Genomic DNA, 16,033 nt, shown 5'->3' on the forward strand with positions numbered 1-16,033 from the left:
GATGAGAATTCAAATCGAAATTGTTAAATAAAATTCGATTCTATTATGAATGTCAATCTAATTTTTTCGGAATAAATAAATATGGCATTAGGATTGTTAATCGACTCCGTGAACGTGCAGTAAAAACTGGGATCGCAGACGACAATTAAAATTGCGATGCCGCGGCGAGATATTCCACAACAAACGGTGGATCGACGGATACTCAATTGAAAAACTTACGCTGCGTGTAAAGATTAATTACAGGACACGATCTGCGCGGTGAAACTCGCCGACCCGTAATTCAATCGGTCGGTGTTCAATCTTTCAGTCCCGTCGTTCAATTGTATTACTAATGTCGGCCTGTATTCCTCTCCTTTTTCAACGAATCACACGAGATTACTTTTACCTTGTTCGTAGGTTGCCAACGCAACAATTGGATCCGATGTCGTGCGACTTTTGCAGATCCTTTGCTGCGTTCGCGGGATTAATTGAAAGCAATTAAAGTTTCGCGATTGGAATTTTGATGGAGACAAAGGAATTTCCAACGATACCGTTACCGTTTATAAATAATTCCCGACCGAATGACGCGGGGCGCCGATTACGAAAGTGGTTTAACGGGTAAAGGGTTTTGCAACGGGAGCTTTGGGATTTTTTCTACGACAAAATATGATCGTAATTATGGTGGACAACTAAACGAAGAAAAACTACGGACTCGTTTGTATTGCACTTGTTTCGATACAATTACGCGAGCATAGATTGACCAAGAATCGGAAGCGAGATCGACGAATCGTGAACGAAACCCAATTAATTTAGGAGAATTAGTCGTTTTCTTTTAATCTAGGCGAATCGTTGATTTAGGTAATTATTACGTGCGACAGGAACGTGGATTTATTTCTTTGATAAATCGATTTTATAAGAATCGACAAATATCATAGATCGAAGCATTCATTTTCATTTCGTTTAATTGTTAAAATAATTTTAGCGTAGCCTGTAATAATATTCCCTGTCGATTCAATTTCACGCGAACGATTTTCCATCGAGTTAAGGGAACGAGTTATTCGGGAAAAATGTTTGAAATGGAATCGACGGTGGGACCCAAGGGCATAGATCGGCTTCGGAACTTCAGAAGCGAGTTCGTTAAATCGCGCGGCAAGTAAAATTTCGCTCCGATGAATGGAATTCGGGACAATGGGATCCGATTGAATTCAGAACACACGTGAAAAGGGAAGTAATCTAATACTAGGTACAAATAGATACTTGAAAAAACACCGAACTGTATGAATAATTAATCCACCGTCGAATACAATGCGCTAAAACAAGAAAAGGGAAGAAATCTAATACCGCGCGCAAATAGACACTCGAAAACGCATTGAACAGCATGAATAATTAATCCTACGTTCAACACAATGTGCCGCAAAATTATCGGCAAACAAAATTTCCATTTTACATTTACCGAGAAAAATTTGCAAGCATCGCGATTATACCGCTACGCGCCAGTATGCGTGTTTAGACATTCCAGCGTATACTCTAAATAAAAATTGAAAGGGAAAATTGTAACTGAACTGAAAAGGATTATTTCATTTAATAACGTAAACGCTTAACGATTGAATTCGATTTGATAGCTCGATCTTGATTCGAATTTGTCAGCGCACGAGGGTTCGCATAAACGATCGGCAATGGCTTAGATAACGAGTACGGCCTTATCGTAACGCGTTCACAGTACCGAGATGTTTCCACGACAAGGCCTTAATTTATAATCATTTTCTACTCGCATGATTTGCTTAATAAACGACGGGAAACGCCAGTAAGAAAGCAAAAGCGTGCGAGCCGCGAATAACTCAACGCCATGACGTTCACTGAATTATTTCAATTATCAGCTGATACGTAACTGCCAGCCACAAAAAAAAACAGAGCGATAAAAAAGAAAACTCATAACCGACACGTTTATGACGTGTAACTAATCGGCTGGAATTTAAATTCCTACGCAAACGCGTCCTCTCTGGAAGCGAAATCGTCGTCGACGGAAAACTTTGTGAAAAATAAAGACGAGATTCCTGAATTTCCAAATAACGCAAATAATCACCGAGTAAACAATCTGCGTCGACGTCGCGTTTAATATAAATGATTCGACTTTGGTCCAACTTTCGATTTGCGTCCACTTTGGATTCTACACGCATGTCGAAAAAAAAAATAGGGAAAAAGAAAAGGCAAGCAAGGTGAACACAAAAGCATCGCGTGCACGACAGAAAGTCGTTCCACTTGCGTTTATCTCGCCCTCGGAAAAAGTCGTAGCGTTCGCGAGGAAACGAACACAGCGACAGATCTCGATCGGACCCGTGCGTTGCTGGCAGGTGAAATTAACGCGATTTGCGATCGCGAAGCTTTGCCTCACAGGTCCATCCTTAGAATCGACGATGAACGAGTAAAATCGATTATTTAGTCGATCGGTATCTAGTTCGTTCGTGTGCGCTAATTGACGATCGCGTCTGTGATTAATTTCACTCGGCATTGGAAGTATGCGATAAATTAATGACGAGTCGTTGGATGTCTCGAGCGATCTATTCAACGTTTTGATATCTACATTCTCGTAGGATTTTATTCGAACTTCGATATCTCTATCGTTTCGTACTATTATTTCCAGTCGACTCGAAGTATTTGAAAATCATCGCGAAAACATAATATCAACGCATTTTAACGCGTTGACCGCCGTGTCACCCATATATGGGTGACAGTGCTTTTTACTGAAGAAATAAAAAAATTAATTTTGAAAGTTAAATATCAAAGAAAATGAATTTACATGAAACACTTGAATTTCGGTGAAGTTACAAAAATAAATACCACAATAAATGTTTGATTATGTAGTCCTCAGTAGCCAGTAAATAAAATGTAATCGCAGTAGAAATTTTTAAGAGTATTAGTGTGGCAGTCAACGTGTTAACGCATGAATATTTTGTACCGTTACATATTTAACAAGACGGTTGTATTCCTTGTCCAAGCTAACACATCATCCGTAGTGTGTAATTGTACACGACGCCGTTTCCGGCCAAAGGAGGTGTTATCGTTGAAAAAAATTCCCGACGTACGCTCCAGCGGTTAATTTGCGTTAATTTTACGCGACGGAACGTGCACGAAGTAAGGGCTCGATCGAGAATCGAAAGTAAGGTCGACGAATACTCGTGCCGCGACGCGACGAGCATTAAAGGCTGTCCAAGGTTAATCGAGAAAATAAAATCGTGCGTTATTGGCTACGTGCGAAGTTCAAACAGCGAGCAATCGTGATCACCGTTGCCCGCTGTTTACGTTTATAACGACGCCATCTGGCCAAAACGAGGCATCGCGTGATCTTCAAACCGCGACCGTAAACACAACTAACCATTTCTTTGTTCCATTAATCGCGACTAAGCTTCGTCCTTTATGAATTAACGTTGTAATCGAATCAGACGTACGTTTATTGATTACCGCTGCGTACGAGCGATAGGGGTCTACGACGAGGAACTAAAATAATTCTGAACATCACTTCCCTCTCTATCTAAATTGCAATTTTTCAGAGTCTTTTAGAAACCTAGAAACGCTGTTAATGTTGCATTCTTTTATACCCGAAAGAGCCTGACTCCTCATTTTCATACAGTGGGTGTAGAATGTATTCGTACACCGATCAATTTCCCAAAAAACTTTTCTGTGAAATTGTTATATAGTTCAAACAACATTTACTAGTTGATATAATTTCTAAAATTAACAAAAAAAAAAAAAAAATGCAAAAACTGGGTAAAAATATAGAAGCAATAAATATTTGTACGATTCTTATGACGAATCATTTAGAGTAGAGTAACGCAAACACATTAGTTTATTGCTCCGTACGAATTAGAAAACATCAAATTTCCAGTAAAGTACTTTAAAAAAAAAAAAAGACTCTAATAGAAGAATGGAAAAAGATCCCACTTCGAATAATTAATAATTTAGTTAATTTAATGCTTAGAAGAGTTGCAATAATTATAAAATCAAAAGGAAGTATTATATATTTCAATGAAGTTTGAAAAGTTAAACAGTCGTGCGAATACTTATTGCGACAATATTTCTATCGATTAATTGTTCTTTTCTTGTTAATTTCGCAACTTACATAAATAGCTATTTTTTGTTGTACTCTATCTATCCTATACATTTCCGAGAATATGTAGAATGTCATTGTTTATCAAAAGTAAGTTAATAAATTACAATTTTACATAGTTTTTTTTTTTTGAAAATTGATCAGTTCTACACCCACTGTATATTCGCTTCCACGAAGGTTATCATAAGCTCGTTTAAAATGACGAGTGCTTCGCCCAGAGCACGCGACGAAGACGCTTTCATTTATCTTTCACTTCCCTTTCACGCGACACCCGACAAGAGCGAAAGCGCCTCCAGTCAAGCTCGAGCTCCTTAATAATAAAAAAAAAAAAAAGAAAAACGCGAAATAAAGCAGGGAGTATTGTAACGTTTCCACGAGGAACGCACGTAACGACGCGACGCCAGGACCGAGGAGAACGTTCGATCGACTCCCGACCTTGATACACCAGCCCCCAGAAAAACGATCGTTTCCGTTGTGCGAGCGTGGACGTCGACGTCGACGCCGCGGCGGCCGTTCCCCGTGGCTCCTTCGAGCGTTTCGAATCTGCGTCATCCGCGTCGAAGCGGGTCTTGATCAATAGTTTTTGCGCGCGAGACCGATTTCCCCCAGCTGAGTTTACCTACTTGCCACTAGACGAGTAATCAAAGATGGGAGAAACCGAATACAGATTCAGAGTTAACAAGAGACACGAATATTAATTTGACACCGAATGCGCGGAAACTTCAATTGAAATTGCGTTATAAATTAGTGGCGCAGCGTACGAAAATTCGAGAAATAAGAAAAGCGAGCATACGAAGCTTCGATAGCAGCCATGGTTAAGGTGGTAGTTTTATTAAAAAACGAAATCCTGAAGCTCCTTAAGATAATGCTGCAGTCTGTTAACACGTTCACTGGCAGACTAAAACTCTTGAAAATTTCTACTGTGATTAAATTTTGTTTACAGACCATTGGAAGCTACATAATCAAACATTTATTGTGGTATTTATTTTTATAACTGAATTGTAGTTTATGAATTACATTCAAATTTATTTTCCTTGATACTTAACATTCAGAATTAATTTTGTTTGTTCTTCGGTGAAATACCATTGTATATAAATAGCAGATGTGGTAAACTTAACTTTACTCCAATTACTCTTTCAATCGGTTTCAAAATTAAGAAACGATTCATATTTCGAAAAATCGGGATTAAATAATCTACACATCCCGCCTGCCTTTCAAGTGAAATATCCTCAAAACTCTACCTCGCAGCTTTAAAAACCGAAGAGTCGCTTTCTAAAAATGGCATCGCAACTAAAATTGAATAACTCGTCCCATTAAATAATCCCTGCCGCGTAGCCGCTGCATTTCGAATTAAATAACCTCGGTGTTCGTCATTGCTAACACGCGAGAATGCCAACGAGATAATTCCGAAGCGATTTGCTGATCAACGATCTCTACGATCGACAGGATCGAACCGCAACGGAGGTTCTTACCTTTCTCCAAGATGCATCCTCGCGATCGCTGCTCGGACTCCAGGACACTTCAGGCTCGCGAGCACTCAGTGGCACTTGTGTTCTCACCAGCTGACCGGAACCCAACAACTGAGCACTACACACGTGGGGATTCGGGAAGAGTTGGCAAAATTCTAGATAGAACACGTGCTGCGTATAAGTTACTAAAATTCTTAGATAGAACACGCGTTCGATAAAAAATTTCAATTTTGCTTTTTCGATCGCGATATGTTTCGTAACGAAACTTTCGTTATTACAGACAATTTCACATTTCGAATACGTAGAAGATGCGGGCCTCGCGCGGTCTCGATAAGCGAACGTTTTCAGTTTGCTTCCAAAATATGAATGAAAAAATTACCCACGATCACGTATGCATTATTTTCTTTCGAATTTTATATTCCCGCGTGCGAAACCCAATTACCGTTAATTCACTGGTCAATTTTCCTATCGTCCATTTTTCAAACACGAGTCAGAATTCCATTGTCTCGATAAACAATGGTTAGCACACGTTGACTGCCAGATAAATATTCTTTAAAGTTTCTACTAAAATGAAATATTATTTAAACTATTGGAGACTGCATAATCAAACATATATCATCGTATTTGTTATTGTAATTTCATCGTAATTCACGAATTTGGTTTAAATTCATTTTCTATGACACTTAACTTTCAGAATTAATAGTTTTCGTTTTTCAGTGGAAAGCACTGTCACCCACATGTGGGTGACATGGCGATCAACATGTTAAAACAATGGTTGTAAAAAAGATTATATATCGTACCGGTCACGAATACTCGAAACTAAAACTCGAAATTCAAACTCGAAATTAGTCGCGAATAATTAATTTTGCACCGGTTTTACGCCGCTGTAGTTCCGCTAAAAGTTTGCCAATCGCTAGTCAGGTGTGGTACGATAAAAGGGAAAAATGCTGGACAGCAGTGGAAGAGTTGGCAGAGAAAAAAAAGGAAGAGAAAACGCGGTCGCAAAGAAGCACACCCGCGGCGCGACGAGCCGGTGCTTGTGTCGACGTCACCACTTATCGCGTAGAGCACCTTGCATCACTAGCGACGCGTATCCACGCAGCCGTCACCCAGTTGTCGCGAATCGCTCCTTGTTCCCCTCTTCATGGCTGCGCGACTACTCCCGGCTCTCCCGCTAGCCGTCGAACTCGCGGTGCTTCCCCCTCCATTCTACCCCTTGTCAACCGTCTCCCCCACTCGAGCCGCCGATACCCCCACTCCGCAGCGACCGAACAAAGATCGGCAAAATTCGCGTAATTACGCGCGACGAGATCGAGGCAACGAACGCGAAACATATTTTTCATTCGTAATTTCTCCAACGCGCGCATTTTGAATTGTACGATTAAATGTGAATGAAGTTTGCAGTCGAAGGAATCGACAAGTCCTTTTCCATTTTGCAATCCGAGGCTTCGTTTTAGAGGTACGACAAGTTCAAACTCGTGCGCATGTGAACGCATGGAGCCGTGGCTTGCGCGCACCGGCGTCCGCGCAGCAACGCGATCAGCTGACTGGAATACAAATGGCGCGCACCCGAGACTCGCATCAGTCGACTTGGTTTGCTCGTATCTGGGTAAGGAATGATCGGATGGGAACATGGTAGAGGACTTTTCGATTTCTTTCCACTCGATAGTTTCGTTTTGGTAATTTTTTTAACTGTAACTTCTTCGATTCTAAATATGTATCGCTTTGACCGATCCAGAACGAAGCTATACACAATCGCCAGATAGTTACATTTATTCACCTTTCGGTTACGTCTACCAACCCACAGCACCAATAAAAAGTACAATCACTAATCGAGCACGTTTTACGTCAGGTCGAAGCTTCCTCGAATAAACCAAAATTCTATTCGATTATTACTCCCGATGGAGTGTAAGATTCCGTAAGATTCCGTCCGATTCCTTTTTCAGACGTGCCATCACTCGTCCAGAGCCTCGTTGGCAGCGTCGCGACTCCTAGCACCGTACGCGTGTACGATGTGTCGTCGACGAGGAGCACCGCGCACGCCAGGCGTCTTCTTCCCGCTCGACGACCGAACGCGCACGCTCTCGACCGAGAGACTGACTGCGGGAGCTGCTTCACCCACCTAGCAGCTCGCGACCACCGATTACCCCGTTCCCCAGACCCCCGTCCCGACGACCAGCGCCGCGTTCGACCGGCCTGCTTCCTCCAGCTGGCTTCGCTGGCGGATGAAGCGCCGTGGTCGTCGAGATTTCCTGGATCGAAAGCGAACGAATACGACAACCGGCCGACCTGGCCTGGCCCGACCACGCCACGGTCGAAGCATCGGTTGTGGGTCGACTCGTATATGCGGGACCTGTACCCGCGTGTAATATAGGTCAGTGGGACAGGGCGATCATGGCAACGCCGACATGCGCGCCGCTTCGAGCATCCGTGGCCCGCCTTCGAGTTCCAAACGTCGCGCCACCACGTTCAAGACGTGCAACGACCGATTTCCTCGAGCAGAGCTCCTCGATGGTCCATGACAAGGCTGTCGACTTCGTCTCGAATCTCGAAAGGTAGTTGCATTCGCGACTATCCTTGGCGTTGGGAACGAACAAGATGGGAATGTTTGCGTGGAATCTCTCCTAATGTCGGTTTAGATGTGTATCGAATTTTGTTCGAGCTTGATAGCTTGGGAATCCCCGCTGAAATTTCTATAGAATTCGTTTCGATGTTTATCGAGATCGATGCCTTGTAACAGCCGTGTCCGTGTCATTGGTCCTCGAAAGTTTGGTTAGCATCGGAGAAAATACGATTCGTTACAAGGAAACCATTCACTGTTGCTACCGTGTTGCAATGTACATATGTACACACTCAACATAGTCGATTATTTGTATTCTTAAGGAGTGGTGCGATTTCTATCGGCACTACAGTAGATGGTATATTTTTAGGACAATATCGCAGGGGATCCTTATCGGTGAATGCAGGGTGGGGCATTTAAAATAAGTCACTCGAGTAACTTGTCTACTTTGGCGATAGAAAAATACGCGTTCGATCGATCTGTCTTGGATTCGAAAGAGACGTGGTATAGATAGTTTTCTAGATAGTCTTTCATTTTTTTGGTAATAAATTATAATTTTGAACTGGCAGTGCCGAGACTTGTACATAATCGTAGCAAACGCGGAGGCCATGCTATTGAGAGCGGAATTAACACCCACCGATAACGAGATTAAATTAGACTCAAAGAATATAGATAATGGGTTCGTGATTTCAACGTCACGCTGGATTACAGGCGGTTAATTCGGTATTAAATAACATGCCTGATCGAGAACACGATAGAAACAGGAGGTATTTGAGCAAAAATTAACTTTAGATAACGCGATATAAAAGTAAAAATATATACATAAGCAACTTGTTTCGTTCAAAATCAAATAAGAATGCTTCGATAAAGAAATCAATTTTAAACGTGAAATATTGGGGGTCTGCTGTCGACGTTCGCAACGTGTGAAACTGAAAACTTTGCGGGCTCATAGTATTCACTGAGTAAACAACGCGTATCCACGGATCAATTCTTAAGAGCAAACAGCGATTTTCTATTTTGATAACGTGCGTTATCTATCCGCTTCTATTCATTGCTTCCTATCGCGTTGCGCAAATATACATCGTACATTAAGAACCGCATGCTTCCCCGACGGATAACGGAGCCTGACGATCCGATTGGACGCTTGACGATATGACGCATCGTGTCTTCTGACATAATTCCGAAGATAAAGTGAAAGTTTTCTCACCCGGGTTTCGTGTCACGTCTATTTCGAACGCATTGAAAAAAGATGGCGTCTTTTTGCACGCAATCCTTATGAAATTTATAGTCTTTCTAGATTTTGCTGTTAACTCTTTGCGACACGGGAATTCAGGTCATAAAATAGACCCATGTTGCACAAAAATTTTATTGTGTTTTAAATCAAACAAAATTGTTATATTTTTATTAATAAAGGTATCACACATGCATTAAGGTCCATCAAAAAGGTGGGACACTTTTAATCCCATCGTGCTCCAAAGAGTTAAAGTGGAACAGCGACGGAGAACTGGTATGCATTGGTAATTCCATACCAGTGGTCGGGATAATAGATCAATTTTATATAATTTAAAAGAATATCAATCGACGTTATCGATATCGACGTTAACCCGAGGCCTTTTTTTCTGGTATCTACCAGCAACTCGAGATGCTTTCTTTTAACATTCTATTGCCACGAATGCTAAGATTATATATTGACTTCTCGAATGAGATCTCTAATTTGAGATTTGAGAATCAAGTCACCTTTGGCTCAACGACAATCATTTTATTGGCACTTGGAATTTTCTTTCCTTCCAAAGAAATTAAACCTACAGAAAACCTAGTGATGACTGAGAGTCACCTCTCGAGTGCAAAGGGTTAATACATATTTCTTTTTGCATATTTCGAACACTTCTGTTAACGAATTCGGGACCGTCGACAAAGACGAAACGAAATGAAGAAACTACCTTCCAAGAATTAAGATTTTCTTTTATAAAACCGGCTACGATCGCGTTATCATGGAATTCAATTTTTATTCCACGAATATTCGATTTTCTTGAAAGACGAGTAAAGAGGAAGGACGCGTTTTTCATGGTTTTATTTCCCTCCTTACGCGTCAATCATCGCCGCTGCATGCCTGACGAAGCGAATCTTCGCAATCTCCGTATTCTCCGCGAAATCACAAAAACAAAAACAAAAAAAAAGAAAAGACGTACAATTTTCTGACGTTGCATCGCGAGACAAAATAGGCCCCATCACGGCGACATTCAGATGGCCGCAATCGTCTGACCGCGGAGAAAGGGAAACTGACAAATTAGGTGCAGGTAAAACGGACGAGAAAAGGGAAACGCGAGGAAAGTACACGATACGGGAACGCCGCTGTCGATTACGCTCCATACAAGCGTGATTGCATGGGCAATTTTCTGAAAGCGAGGATCGTTCGAGGCTTCCAGAATTTTTGTTCACGCATTCGGAAATTTGTATACGCCAGGAAATTCCAATTCACGAATAAAGTGACCAAGGATAAAATAGCGAATAATTCTCGGTAAACTGCTATTCGAATATTCCATCAAATATTCGACTCGCAGACCCTGTTTAACTATTTATTCGAATGCAACGAAAGTCGTCCAACAATCGCAGCTTCGGTCGCTTCAAAATCGCTTCGATTCTGCTTAGCTCGAACAATGCGATACCAGGCGCTTTGTAATTCAGGTTAATCAAGGTTCTCCGGGCGTGCTCCACTTGCAACGAATTACTTTTTTCACAGTTATTTAAGAACGTTCGTCACCGACTTCTTCTATCTAATCGCGAAACGAAACGCGACTTCGCCTTGTATCGGCATTGATCCGTATCAGTATTGTTGACGCTTACCGCGCGCCTACGTAACATTTTATTGTTCGCCGTTGTGATATTGCTATTCAATCTACGCCGATTCAATATTGACCCGTGCCCGATTTTGCAACATCGCAGAAACGCGGTGTCGCCGTATCGAGATACGTTTTTCCATCGCCGCGGCTCGATACACGCGAAATTTCATCCGTCTGGTAGAAATGATTTGATCGACGCGTGAAACTCTTCGGTTTCAGCGACGACCAAACGTTTCTTCGTTGTTTCCCTTTGTCTCTGGATTCTTTCGTTCCATCAATTTTAACGTTGGACGCGCCCGATCGGGTCTCGCTTTTGGAGTAACGCGGTGACAAATGATCGAAGCAGATACAGTAATGTCTCGTTAAGGAGAGGTTACCGTCGAGATGCATGGAACATGAAGTTCTGGAATCTCTTTTCAACACTTTATTTGCCGGGAGCCTATTTTTAGGCTTTTTAATTGCAGTATTTAGCTATTCGAATTTATTTACTATGTTGATGCATGGAACATGAAGTTCTGGAATCTCTTTTCAACACTTTATTTACCGGGAGCCTATTTTTAGGCTTTTTAATTGCAGTATTTAGATATTCGAATTTATTTACTGTGTCGATGGTTGTCTACGAACAATGTTCAGTGTTTGGAAACAGACTTGGCTTTCAATGTACCCAGTAACAGTATGGTGGAATTATTGTCAGCCTAAATTGGGCATATGATACTGTAGAAGATTCTTTTTTGAATTAAAGTCTGTTTCTAAATAGCCCGGTAGATGAAGTGTTGATATAAAATAAATACTTCCGGATCTAGGTTTCAAAGTAATATATTCTCGAGTAATTGGAAGTTGAATTTGAATTTTTGTTACGAAAAAAAGAGTCCGAAATGGCGGCTTTAGCTCAGATCAAATAAATAAATGCACTAGCCTTGCTAGTTTATCTGACCCAAAAACGGATTTTGAATCATTAAAATTATTCGAATAAATTTGACAGGCCTTATCGAAATTCTATTTTTCTTTTCCTCGCGTACATTTCATGCCCGTCGAAATTGTTTCGCGTGATCGTGACCCGAGCTCGGTTTAATTGGAATTTGGAGTGCTGCTATTGCGTCACCGAACGTTACGAAATGAAAAATACATTGCTGCACGAAACCGTTCCCTGCGTCAGAGATCCGCGAACGCTCCGCCCGAGTGTTTGTCGATTCACCGTTTTCGACAGCGACGGAAAAATCGCGACAGACGTAATAACAAGATAATGCAACAGGATTCGCCGTCCCTTTGGTGTTCGAAGGGAGTCTCTGGACGTTTCGTCACCTGACGTTGGAAAGAGTCGAGGCATCGAAGAAAGGGTGAAGGATGTTGGCTGAACAAACTCGCGTATCGAGCGTGAACGATAACCGGCGGAGTTCGGGTGATCTTTGTTAGAATACCCCGGTTCCCACGGGATCACTGTTAGAGGTGGTGACAGAAAGTTCCTAAGAAGCGAGGTACTTAAAGAAATTGTTTATAAATGTTGGTATATGCAACAGTTAAATATTGGGTTTAGCATGAATGGGACATACGCAGTCGAGAACACATTTGAAACGAGTATATGAATTTTTGTATTCGGCTAACTTCACTTGTCGTTCGTCTCGCAAGTGTTATCGGATTGATATGTACAAACGATAGGTTATAATAAATTCTAATTAATTATCGGACAATTACATTGTGTCTGTGTGTACAGTCGTTCCATCCCACAAAAATCCCTAATAACAACAATGAAGAGACTGCGCGAAGGATCGTCATCTAAATTTTTGTATGTTTTATTAGGTGAATAAAAAATTGGTCTTGTAATTGTCGTTAAACTGGGCATTCTCAATAAAAAATAAAATAAAAATAAAAAATAAAAATAAAAATAAAAAAAGCCACCGGTGTTTGGATTAATAGCTTCGTGGTCACCGGGTACTTTTAAAATGGAAAAGCCAAAACTAGCCTTACGTTAGGTGTGTATGCATGAAGCTATCTCCTGACGTAAAAATAGTTGGATATCTCCAAAAATGTTAAAAAAAAGCTTTCTTGAATAGAACGCGACATAGCGTTCAATTTATTTATTAAATTTTCAACTATCACCGTATCTTCGAATCCCTCTCTCAGAGACAATCAATGCGCGCGACACTTTTTTAAATTGTAAATAATTATTCTACAAGTACCCAGCCGTCTCGAGATTGCGAAAGTATCAGGCTCTAAAAAACCTCACGATCCCGTCGACCCAAATGCAATTCAGATTGACTGCGTTTTTTCCACGAGCGACGAATTGCGTTTCTTTTTTTCTTTCACGCGCGATCCGATAAGAGGAAGAAATAGTAGAATTTAAATCGATCCGTCGGCCAAGTCCCATATTTGTCTTCTCGTTACGCCACCGATACTTATCTACGTTCTACCTACATAACCAGCCTACCTAACCGTGTTCTCTTCCATCGAATATCGCGACGCCGCACCTTACACTTTCACGGATAAACACCTGTTCTACTTGACGATCGACCGCTATCGATCCTAAACATCGACCCGAAACGCGTCCACGATTAACGCGAGAACATCTTTAACCCTTTGCGGTCCGAATTTTCTGATTTCGGTACATTTTTGTCGAACCTCACTCACCATAGGACCGCAAAGGGTTAAACTGCCTGAATTTTCGAGGATTCGCGTCAGGCAGATGACCAACCTCCTCGGACCTTTGTCGGGCATCTTCGAAAATACTCAAGTTCTAAGTTTGCAGATATAATATCATCGGATCTTTGTTAGGCATGTTTTAAGAATGCAGAATTTCTAATTTCGCAAATGTTACTTTCTCAGGTATGTCTTGAGGCTTAAGCACCTCGGAAAATATTAGGTAGACTGGAAAGTAATGTCGTTTATTTTACATTAAATTCAAACAAATTTTTATTAAATTCCTTTTTTTTAATCAATTATGTAATCGCCCTCGTTACCAACAGCCTTTTGCGATTTAGTGTACAAATTTTGAATGCCAGATCGATAAAAGTCAATGAGCTAATAAGTGATAAACAAGTATTTCAAATTGAAAAAACGACGTTACTCTCCAGGCGATCTAATATATGAAATCTACTATAAATGCACTAGTTCAGTCCCGAGTTAGTGTATTAATGGAGCCTTTACTGTACTACGAACTATCTATAACGTACACTATCGATTGAAATTTAAACAACGTCGATGACGCACGCCCGTATGAATCTCGTTGCTTTCCTTGAATGATGAACGTTATTCGCGAATATGCGCGTTACGCGGAAGAATAGCGCGCGATACGTGTATCAAGCGTAAATGACGTACAAGGTGAGAGCAGTTGGTCAGATTTTAGGTGGTCGATTAAATTACTTTTTTTAAGAATATTGTTCCTATTGTTCGTTAAATGAAATGCTCAAAACACGTAAAAATGATCGATAACTAGTGCGGTTTAATTGAGCCTGTTAAAGGCAGGTGATAAAATGCACAGTTTATCGAGTAATCGACTGTCTAATAAAGAGCGCGCGTTAATGAATTGTCGGATCAATGAAATAAGCATTTATCGATCAATAAATAATTCAACAAATAAAGTGTGCATTTTGCATCTGCTCTCGATGGGTTGAATAAAGCACGCCCTTCGTTTATAACGCAGAGTCGAATAATTAATCAATTCCCTGGGATATCGGCACTGATTGCTCCAACGTACGAGCAATCGTTAAAGAAAATAGTTTGCGAAACAGGTATAGTTCGCTCGAACGATAGAATTTCTTACGAATGGAAATACATTTAAGAGACAGTAGAATCAGAGGAACCAGATCAGACACGAGTCGAGGAGAACGTAGTGGTCCAGGTAATTAGAATGTGGACAGCGCAGGCAGACAAAATCGTCTGACCCGGTACGACCTACAATTCCTGCCACAACTGTTCCTTCCTTTATATTACATTTTTCCAGTTCGAACACAAGAAATGAATTGACGGACCGAGGAAATTCAGATCGTATTTGCGACGTGCGCTAATGTAGAAAACATTTACATGGAAAACACATGCAGAAAGTAATAACTAATTTTATTAAATTAATATAGTGGTATCAGTACTTCGTTTCACATAAGCGCGTAATATATTCTGCATACGTTTAACATACGATTTTCCCGTTTGCCATAAATCCGTGTAGTCCGCAGTCTATTAATTCTAATTAACCTTACATGTCGACCAAGTACCCGTGCGCACCTTATAAAACAGAATAAAAAGGTTCTTTTTATCGGGCATAAAAGAAACTACACGCGGATTGCGATACTTGGCGAAAGATCTCCGTTTAGTGTAACAAGTTACATGCATTAAAAAAGAAAAAAAAGAAAAAATTAACGTTACAATTGTCGTTTTAATCCCCGAACTTTATCTACGAGATTCGTATCGATATTTCATCGAACAGGCAATCGAAGTGGCGCGTTTTACCGGGTCGATGAAGATCCGTAGAAGGCGATCGCGCATTTCAATTGGTCGAGCTCGAGTAGCAACACACTTCCCTGGCTCGGATATGCAGTTGTAAACTGTTACTACGCCCACAGCCATCGACCAGATTTCTCGCGGCACCGCGCATACACGGCTATATAGTAACCCTTTCTATCCTTTCGCTGTTCGAGCCATCATGCCGAGTTCAGGTTCACACAACACGTGCCTTCCCTTATCGCCCCGGCTGGGTGGCGTCTCGGCGAATATGTATATCAGGGACAATTTTTCAGGGTCGACGACGAAGAGGATCGTCGCGCTACGCTGGATGGAAATTGCTCCATTTCGAAATATTTATTTATTTATTTATTTCAATATATATATATATATATTAATCCACATACACACGCGCAACGAGTTATATTTCTGTCAACTATCTTTGTTTACTATTTGCTTTATTGTGTCAATTTTATAATGGATTATGCCCGTATATATATATTATAAAATTGACACAATAAAGCAAATAGTAAACAAAGATAGTTGACAGAAATATAACTCGTTGCGCGTGCATATGTGGATTAATTGTTGAAACAATAAATTCTGGTACAAGAAGGAAATAAAAATGGGCAAATATGGTCCTTTTATCGCA

At 40.9% G+C, this 16,033-nt stretch overlaps 1 protein-coding gene across 15 annotated transcripts in view; it reads right to left on the reverse strand.

Moving 5' to 3' along the window:
• LOC128895685 (nuclear receptor coactivator 2) overlaps positions 1-16,033 on the reverse strand; it is a 140,627-nt gene that overhangs the window by 50,330 nt on the left and 74,264 nt on the right. Inside the window, exons 1-2 of one of the 15 annotated variants that reach the window (XM_054158489.1) lie at positions 7,334-7,644; positions 5,557-5,708 (exon numbers count right to left, since the gene is read on the reverse strand). The exons of 12 other annotated variants lie outside the window; for them this stretch is intronic. In XM_054158489.1, the coding sequence (XP_054014464.1) occupies positions 5,557-5,573 (17 nt within the window). In that variant the 5' untranslated portion in view covers positions 5,574-5,708; positions 7,334-7,644. Of the gene's footprint in view, positions 1-5,556; positions 5,709-6,624; positions 6,649-7,333; positions 7,645-16,033 lie in introns of those variants that run through there. 2 more of the 15 variants (XM_054158491.1, XM_054158490.1) reach the window with 2 other exon arrangements.

The sequence above is a fragment of the Hylaeus anthracinus genome, unplaced genomic scaffold (assembly GCF_026225885.1).
Source record: "Hylaeus anthracinus isolate JK02 unplaced genomic scaffold, UHH_iyHylAnth1.0_haploid 5, whole genome shotgun sequence".
Taxonomy (NCBI): domain Eukaryota; kingdom Metazoa; phylum Arthropoda; class Insecta; order Hymenoptera; family Colletidae; genus Hylaeus; species Hylaeus anthracinus.